This window comes from Gordionus sp. m RMFG-2023, chromosome 2, assembly GCF_954871325.1.
Source record: "Gordionus sp. m RMFG-2023 chromosome 2, tfGorSpeb1-WG-v2, whole genome shotgun sequence".
Classification (NCBI taxonomy): domain Eukaryota; kingdom Metazoa; phylum Nematomorpha; class Gordioida; order Chordodea; family Parachordodidae; genus Gordionus; species Gordionus sp. m RMFG-2023.
The window spans coordinates 32,979,858-32,989,983 of NC_088776.1; the positions used below are offsets into that span (position 1 = coordinate 32,979,858).

At 25.2% G+C, this 10,126-nt stretch overlaps 1 protein-coding gene across 1 annotated transcript in view; it reads left to right on the forward strand.

Moving 5' to 3' along the window:
- LOC135925064 (NADP-dependent malic enzyme-like) overlaps nt 1-9,847 on the forward strand; it is a 33,552-nt gene extending 23,705 nt beyond the window's left edge. Inside the window, exons 8-13 of the mRNA XM_065460223.1 lie at nt 999-1,096; nt 3,224-3,337; nt 4,172-4,286; nt 6,858-7,000; nt 7,669-7,839; nt 9,137-9,847. Of these exons, the coding sequence (XP_065316295.1) occupies nt 999-1,096; nt 3,224-3,337; nt 4,172-4,286; nt 6,858-7,000; nt 7,669-7,839; nt 9,137-9,496 (1,001 nt within the window). The 3' untranslated portion in view covers nt 9,497-9,847. The remainder of the gene's footprint in view (nt 1-998; nt 1,097-3,223; nt 3,338-4,171; nt 4,287-6,857; nt 7,001-7,668; nt 7,840-9,136) is intronic.
- The last annotated feature ends 279 nt before the right edge of the window (nt 9,848-10,126 follow it).

Here is a 10,126-nt window from a genome sequence, read left to right on the forward strand (position 1 = left end):
AAGTTAAATCACTAACTAAATGACCACCTATTCAAGACACTTCGGTAGCACCTTCCATGATCAATATCTATAAACGGGAGGATAGCTTTTCATTCTTCTTTGGAATGTAAAGTTATAAAATGTTAAAACAGATAAATTTATGAATACAAATAGAAAATTAAGTATTCAAGAACATTCTTTTATAGAAATATATGTAAAGGAGTTTTTGATTCGGTCAACAGTAAGGTGATTGCACATTCATTATTGATATCTCCCATGGCACACCAACATCTCCTAAATTTGTTTATTAAAAAATTACATGAAAATAATTAATAAACCTACTTAAAACATTAAATATTATGTTACCGGACAGAAATTTTAATTTCATTTTTCCATTCAGGGCAGTGCTGACTTTTGACGGCTCGGGGTGAAAATGAATTCATCGACCCTTTAAAAATTCAATTTATTTAACCTATACAAGGAAATTCTAATCAAAATTAGCAAAAATAAATAAAATCAAAATTAGCAAATAGGGAAGTTAAATAGTAAAAAAAAAGGAAATCAAAATTTGGCCATTCGTAAAATAGTCTTATTTTGTCTACACGGACCGTTGCCCTCCCGCCCCCCTTATGTTGGCATTGTTTTTACTTTTTAAGTGCTTCAAAATTTTATTATATTTAAAAGTGTTTTTTTACATATGAAAAAAAAAATTCGTTATATTCTTTTCGTGTTTATATCCTAAATTATATTTATTTATTCCTATGCCTATTGAATAAAATTTTAAATAATATAAAATATAAATAATTTTTTTTAATGAATTTATTTTTAATTTTTGAAAGGGAATTAGAGGGATTACTTTGAGCTAATTATTGTATTAAGGGTCAAGAATTAATAAAGATTTCGTAATGATAACATTATTTTTCGCCTTGTAAAATAACATACACTTAAATGATCCTTAGGAAAGGAATTAACGAAGAAAAGTTTACTAATAATGTGCTATATATATATATTTTAACAAGGAACCGCGTCTGTTATTGTAGCCGGCCTGTATGCAGCTGTAAAAATAACAAAAAAACCGTTGAAAGAAAACAAGATATTGTTTTTGGGGGCCGGTGAGGTTATACAATATTTCAAATTTAAGTCATTCCCTGTCAAATCAATTATTTTTTGGACCCCTTGGGATTTGGGTGAAATTTTATTTAAAATCTAAGATTCATGCTACTAATGCGGTTTTAAAATTTTAGAAGTCTAAATTTTATATTTTTAGGGCCAAAATATGGAAAATGACTTATTTTACGCTTATTAATTATCAATCGAAAATATTTACTAAAATCTACAGAAAAATGATTCTAATATCATGATAATATGTGTACATTCTATCAATAAATTTTTTTTAAATGTGTCTTTCCATTTGACCCCATTATAAAGTTTAAAATTCACAAGCTTTTCCGATTGTTATAAAACTTTAAGCAAATGTCATAAAGATCAATCTATATCTGTATAGAAAAAAATTGGAATACCCAATTTTCCATTTTATGTGGAAAATTGATAAAAACATTAAAAAAAAGCATTGTTCAACAATTTTAATATTAAACTACATTTGTATAGTATTTTTATATTAATAAAAAATCTACAACACATATTTATGCAATATCTTCAATTTTACAAAAAAATTAAAAATTCTTAGGTTAGATGATTTAAAATATTTTTGGGTAACATGGTAATAGTTAGGGTTCAACAGTATCAGGGATATTTGTATATAAGATACAAGATACTTTTGTATCTTTTTTAAACGTTTCTATAAAGATCTTGTATCCAAGATACAAATAATTTTAAAATATCTGTACCTTATTCAACTTTGCATTCAAAAAGATAAAGATACTTTTAAAAAAATTTATAGTAGTTAATTTAAATAGTTTGAAATTTTAAAATGATATTATTTAAAAATTTAATTCGAGCTTAGATATTTTAAGATAGGTAATAATATATGACATTGGGCTTCCAATAGCAATTTATTAAACAACTACCATATTTTATTAAAATCGCCATCCATCATTACCCCAAAAATCATGAACCAAGTTATCGAAGATATAATTATAGAATCGGAAAGTAAAAACAATGATGCTATTCAAGATACAATTACAATTAAATTAAGCATATTAAATGGAAAATTTTTTGAGGCCACTCAACATGAACATACCCATAATAAAATTACTGCAGAGGTAAAGAATGCCACAAAATTGAAATTTTTGCTAAGTAGCTTATTTCTTAAATACAAAATTTTAAAAAAACATCTGTATCTATATCAATTTTCTGGAAATTTGCTCAACCTGGTTATAGTACATGTAAATTACTGTTTTTAAATATATAAATATTGCAAAAGTTCTAGATTCTTTAATATAAGAACATTATATAAAAGTATTTTATATTAATATTTACGATTAATTACATATTGTACTAAAGAAATAATTATTTTTTTATAGTGTTTATATCGACTTTTACTATGAAAGAGAAAACTTGGTATTCCTATTTTTTTATAGATATAGATTGGTCTTCATGATACTTTAAATTTTATAAAAATCAGAGAAACTCATTATTTTAAGTTTTAGACTTTAGAATGGAATCAAATGAGCCACCACACTAAATAAAATAAAATGTATACACTTCATTTTGATATTAGAATCAATTTAATATTTGGTAGTTTTTAGTAAATCTTTAATTGAATGACAATAATATATAAGCTTAAAAATAAATCATTTTTTATTTTTTTGACTTTAATTATTAAATAATTATGATGAAAAAATCGAACATTGGCTACATGTGCCTAAATTTGTATAAAAAAAATTACCAAAATCCCAAGGGATCCCGCAGAAATAATGTTTTTTGATTGATTTGACATGGAGGAATGTTATTTATTTAAAATAAATGATATTATTGTAAATAGTTTTTTGCTATCTTAAAATTTTTAATATGTTTGTTATCAACCATTGATACTTTCTATTCTTATCTTATATTTCATCATATCTCGCATTCTTTTCTTTTATCCGTCATTTATTTTTCATATAAATATTATAGCTGTAAATTAATATAGTTCTTATTTATACCTTTAATTTCTAATGCCAATTTTGTTCATATAATTGTAAAACAAAAAAATAATTTTTAAGATAGATCTATAATTGCATCATATTAATTTCTCTCATTTGCATAACGATATATAAAAATGATTTTCCCTAAAAAATTTAAGGCTTCAATTGGCATAGCTAGTTTGCTGACCATGTCCATGGTGAAATCTGGGATATCCGAAGAAGAAGCTATCAGCAAGATATGGTTAGTTGATAGTAGGGGTCTTATAATAAAGGTATACTCTATTTTACAATTTTTTAAAATAAAAAAATGTATTTTTTTATTATAAGTTGCCAACCACAATCGAAGAATTTAGGGTAAAAATAAATTAAAGAATATAACTAAAATTCTAACATTTTTTTTAAAATTAGAGTTGCTTAAAATTTTTTTTTATATTTAATCAGTTCTTGGATTCATTGTTCACGCTATTATCAAAAATTTGGCTATAAAAACATAATGCGTTGATATCTAGCTGAACTATATTTCAGCTTTGTATAATTATCAGATGCCTTCTTTTTTAAATAGAAATTTATTTTATTCCTTTTAAAAAAATATTACTTTTTAAACACATCTATGAAATATGAAAGAAAGTTAAATAACTTTAAGTTTCCATGCTTGCATTTAAGAACCTTACGTAAGGATAACTATTATATATCGATTATTATTAAATTTTAAGAATGTTTTTAGTAAAATATGTTTAACATTTTTATACATTGCATGTTAATTAAAGACATTCAATTTTTAAAAGTACGAAAAGTAAAATCACGAATAAATGACCTATTTAAATATTTACAAAATAGGAAATAAACTAAGAATGGTTGAAATTTTTTTTAAAGCAAACACTTATTTAGACATAAAATATTTCCATCCATTACATTTTCTTTTTAATTAGTTTTTATAATTTATGATAACATGTTCATTATAATGAAAATATTTTTTCTCCCATAGGTATATGTGAGAAACAAAGGCAAAGCAGTCACTTATCCTTTACACGTTCTTTTAATCATTAGCCTTTTTATTTTATAATAATATATTAATTACAAAAAATATTTTTCCCTCATAAACACAGGAAAGAGACAATGGCAAATATGATAGCAATCACAAATGGAGGTTCGCCAAAGATCACCCTCCAATGACCGATCTTTTAGAAATCGTCAGGGCAGTTAAACCGAATATTCTCATAGGTATTTATTTTATTTTCATTCCTAATTATATACAGGTAAATATGGTCACTAAACAGTTTTACTGATTACTAAAATTGCTATTCGTCGAAGTTACTGTCACCCCTAAGGTTTTACCGGTTATGGATAAGAAAGGATCAGCGAAAAATTAAATTTCTCCTAACTGACAACATTTTAATCAATCGTTAATCAAGATTATCATTATACTAATAAATGCCCCATAAAGAGGATTAAATTTTTCTCATAAAATTTATACTTGGTTTTATATTTGAAATCAATAGCTTGCGTAATTTCAAAATTAATTTTTTATGTTAATATTTGATAATAATGTCCTAAGATTTTAGAACGTAAAGCGAAAACTATAGACCAAATATTTTTGTATATAGAAAAATTTAATTCTCTGAAAAATCTCATTTTTTAAAATTTAGAAATACCTCTTAACAAATAAATATGTGAAACTAGTAAATCTAAACTATTCTTAAAATATAATTTTATTATTTATACCTGTTAACCAGACGCGTACTCAGCGGGGGGGGGGGGGGGCTAATCCCCCCCAAGCCAAAAAATGCAGTTGCCGGATTATATTTTTCAAAAATATTATTGTTAATATTAATTCATATTTGTTAATATTTATTCCTATCTCATATATATTAAATAACATTTATTTATCACATATATCTACTAAGTTATTTTATCTTCGATTTCAAGTTTTCCTTCGTGTAATATTTACCTTTCAAATTTTAGTGGCGTAATATTTATCTAAATTTCTAGTCAAATAATAATTATCTCTGAAACTCCTTGTCCAACAGGGAGAAAGAAATTGCAAACTTGTTCAACGAGATCAAGTCTCCGCCATCAAGCAATAACCGCTTTTATGGAGTTAGAAGAGCCGATTATTAATGCTATTACTGAAATATCACAATGGCTTGAAATAAATATTAGCAAAAAAATTATTGGATTTTTTTTCTCTAGAATGTATTATTTAATTATACAACTATTTTATGTAATACTTTTTTAAAAACATGACATTGACTTGATTAAGAAGATGAGAATAGCGGAGAGATTAGAACTCACGGAAAGAGCTAATGTTGATGAAGAATTTCATATTTTATATGTTATTGTTGAGTCAAAAACAGAGCTAGATATACGTGTTTAATATTTGTCCCCCTCGACTTGTAACAAGCAAGCTTCGTCAAAACATTAATATAGGATCAGTAGAAAAGTATTATAAAAATGCCCCCTCTCTTATTACATTTATAAACCAAATAAATGAATGATATTTAATTCATCATGCAGCACACCAATCTGCAGATATTACTTCCACTAAAGCCTTTCCAACCTTTTTCAGGTGGTGATAGAAAAAAAAATATTTATTATATTTTTATCATGAAGATGTTAAAGTATCTTATGATGCCTTATTAGCTGAATAACTATGATTAATAGATTAACTATGGTTGATACAATCCCAAAAATTCGATGGATGCTTTACATTATTTCAAACACATTTTAGATTATATTACCAATGTATTAAAATGGTTATATATATATTAGCAACTTCCCATTAGTAAACGGAGAACATTCTCTTTTTTAAGAAGAATAACAGAGCCCTACAGAAGTACCATTTGCAGGGCACGGCCCGGATATTTTTTCAAAATATTTTTCGACCCGGCCAGGGTTTTTTTAAAAAAAATTTTCAGGCCTGGCCTGAATTTTTAAAAAATAAATTATATTTGTTTTTAATTTTTATAGCTAAAAGTGGCGATTTCAAATATTTGGATTTAAAATATACAGCCCTGCCCGGATATTTTTTTTAAAAACAAGTCACTAAAAACATACTGAAGTACAACTTCTGAAAGTAGATTGAATGATTTGGATCTTTTAAATATTCATAGGCATTTAACGCCAAGCAAGGATGAGATAATTGAAAAATTAGCTCAAAACATACAAAATACAATTATTCTTAAGTAACTTTTTGTGTATTAAAATTTATATTTCCAACATTTAAATTTTTTATACTTTATAATATATAAATTTTAAAGGCTCGAAAAATTCAAATTTCAATTTTGGGTCATTTAAGTGATTCATATGGTGGTTATATTCACTTTATATTTTATAATTCACATTAATTTAAAATTGTGTTTTAGAAAAGTTATTAGTCCTAATAAATTTATGCTTGATATTTTTAAATAACAATAATATTTCTTAAAAAAATTTTATTCCCCCTTCCCCCAGACCAAATTCCTGCGTACGCGCCTGCTGTTAACACGACTATTTTCAAAGAATCCATTGCGATGGTAACCTAATATCGAAAATCGAGACATAACATTTGAATTTTGCAAATCAAAAAATTATTTTCCTGCGTCTCGTTGATTTTGCTTTGTTTGATAAAAATAATTACCATAAAATATCATATTTTTCATACTTTTTTCAAAACAGCACTTGCTGGCAACGCTGCGATGCTATATTCTCATATTTTATAATATAATTTGTTTTCTTAAATCTTTCAAAAAATTTGTGTAGAAAAACATTTATATTCATTTGAAAACTAAAATTCATTTATTATTTTTTAATTAGGAGCTGCCGGGGTGGGAAATACTTTTACTCCACAGATCATACAATCGATGTCCGAACTCAATGAAAGGCCCATTATATTTGCATTAAGTAATCCCACGAGCCAATCTGAATGCACAGCCCAAAGTGCTTACGAAAATTCTAAAGTTCTTTTTCAAAATATATATATTTTATTATATTAGAGATAGAATTAAATTTTTATTTTTATTATAAAAAGTAAGAATTTGAGATATTAAACATAGTGGATTTATTAAAAGACCTACCATTAAAATTAAATTATATTAAAATCTGTATCATAATGATAAGCTAACGAAATGTGAAGCAACTAAATGTGTTTCATGATGATAAGAATTTATTAATAATAAAATTGTCAAAATTGAATATCCAATGAATCGTATAATATTGATACAATGATAATATAATTTTACATTATTTTTCACTCATTTCCATATACATGTTTAGTGAATACCACCTTTTCATTAGCATCATATAAGATAGAAAGATGGTTTCGAAGTTTTTATAGCTAAAGTTGTTACTTACTGAAAAGCAGATTTTTTTCTTCTTTTAATAGCCCCAGACTAACCCGGGTAGGCCAGTTTCTCATTCAATCCCCTTTCTTATTAATTTTATTTTTTAAAAAATCGATATATGTTCTTCCTTTTTGCTATAATATGTTCGTTATACATACAATTTAATTATTACATTATATTAGTTATATTTACTAATTTAATTAGTCATAAGATACAATATATAATAAAAGGAATTAGCAAAAAAAAAATTTTTAATTCTTCTATAAACTTAAAAAAATATGAAGGGAAAATGCGTTTTTGCAAGCGGTAGTCCATATCCTCCCGTAAATTACAATGGAAAGATTTACAATCCTGGTCAAGGAAATAATGCCTATATATTTCCTGGAGTTGGGATGGGTATTATCGCATCTGGATTAAGAACAGTTAATGACGAAGTTTTTTTGGTGGCCGCTAAAGTAAATGAAATTATTAATTGAAAGTTTTACAATTTATATTAGTGGCGTAACAAGGATTTTTGAGTAAAAGGTATTGCATATTAAAAAATTTTTTAGCGGCTTTCAGTTGTAAGTTTTTTTTCAAAAATTTACATATGCTTTTCTAATTTTAAAAAAATAATTAATAACTCTATTACATTTATTATATCTATTTATTTAATATGAAAATTTCAAAGGAATAAAATTGCGAACTAAAAAAATATTTAATATCGCGTAAAATATAAATTGCACAGGTTAAAACATGATATGAATTGTATAAAACAAATTATAAAAATATAATAATGCAAAGATAAATAAAATGTACTCGGTAAAAGGATTAAAGTTCTATCAAAAAAATTGATTGCTTATACAAATTATGGAAAAAAATTCTAATATTAATAAAATGTATAAACTGGGTAGAAAAATGATTAGAAATAGATATCTAAAATTTATATAAATTGAATTTTCGGTTTAATTCTCATCGAACTTTCTTCCAATACATTTTGATGGTTGACCTTAGTATATATTTACTAATTTAAGCCATTAATCCTTGATTGCTTAGAACCTTCCTTGTCACCTTTTAACTTTTTCAATTTGGAAAAAGTATGGTAGGTAATATAACATATTTTTAATCTTTACCCTAAGACTCAAAGGCTTTTCAAAGTTTTCCAATACTTCATTAGGATTATGAGACCTTTTTGAAAACTAATCGAACCAAAATTATTCTACTAAAATTGGGTATCTAAAACTTTTAATACTTTATAATACATAAAATATTGGAAACATAAAACGAAGCCAATCTTTTTATACTAATTATAATATTACAAACTAATTTGCTGCTCTCTAGATCTTGGTAATAAAAAATGAAATTAATTATTTTAATATGGCTAGTAAATTTTGTTAATAATATCTATAAAAGGTATAATTTTTTTTTATATAATATTAAAACGTTATATCTTGGGTTAGAAAATCATTTAAAATCCTAGGTTATATTTTTGCAAAGATCAATAAATATTTGCGTTTAATTATTTTTAGCTTAATTCAAAGCTTGAATTATGTTCAGATTTATTGTTTGGAGATAACGATTTTAAAATTTTTGACCAATTTATTAACCCATCCCTTATATTTAAAAAATTTAATACATTAAATATGCATCTTGTAAATATTTTTAGATTAGGGGGTGTCCTGACCGGTTATCACACCCAATAGTAACACCACTGATTAATATTACATGTTATTTATTAATATTTTATTGAGAACATGCTTTATTTTCCTGTAGGCTCTAGCGGATGAGGTTAAGGACATGCATCTACAAGAGGGTAAAGTATATCCTCCCTTAAGCGAAATTCGAAATGTTTCTCTCGTCATCGCTTCTAAAGTTGTCGAATACGCCTTCAACATGCGCAAATTAAATTCGAAATCTTTCCAGTGTCACAGTAAGTTGGGTGATAACGAAAACATTAATGGGAACAAGAATGACATTAGTAATAATTATGGTGATATATGTTGCGGGACCAGTTCTATATGTAATATAGATGAACCCACTGATAAGCTAGCTTATGTTAAGTCTTTAGCATATGATTATTCTTACGAATCATATATTCCGGATATGTACGATTGGCCAGATGACAAAGAATAAATAAATTTATTTTTAAAAATTTTAATGTTATGTCGATTATTATATTTATCAAAAAAGTTCTAATTTTAAAAGTGTTTTTTTGGTCTCATTTACATCTTTTATTATGTGCCAATTATTAATTCTTAATATGATAAGCAACTGCGAAATTTGTTAATAGTCAAAATCTAAATTTAACATGCAATTTTTTAAACCTTCTTCGATTTAATTATTTTATATATATTATATAATTAATAGCAAATGAATTTTTTTAATAACATTTTTTTTATCTAGTCAATTATATTAATAAAATTAAATGTTTAAAAACCAAAATTATATTATACTTTGTAAGCAAATTGTCTAAATCGCACATTTTGTAAAACCTTTTAAAATGCATAAATATATAATAATAAATCAAAATTATTATATAAAAAGGTTATTTATATTTAAAAAAGATTTAAAATGCTAGTTTCTAAACAAATTATATTTTTTTTTAAAATCCTTTTCCAAAGTTATTATTGGTCACACTCATACAGAAAAGTGAAACTCCACTTCATTTTACAAATAGATCTTTAATGTTTAGGGTTTTAGTAGCCTCTCCCCTCCCCTCTAAAAATATATGAATGGGGGCAAGTATTATATCCAGAGCCCTGT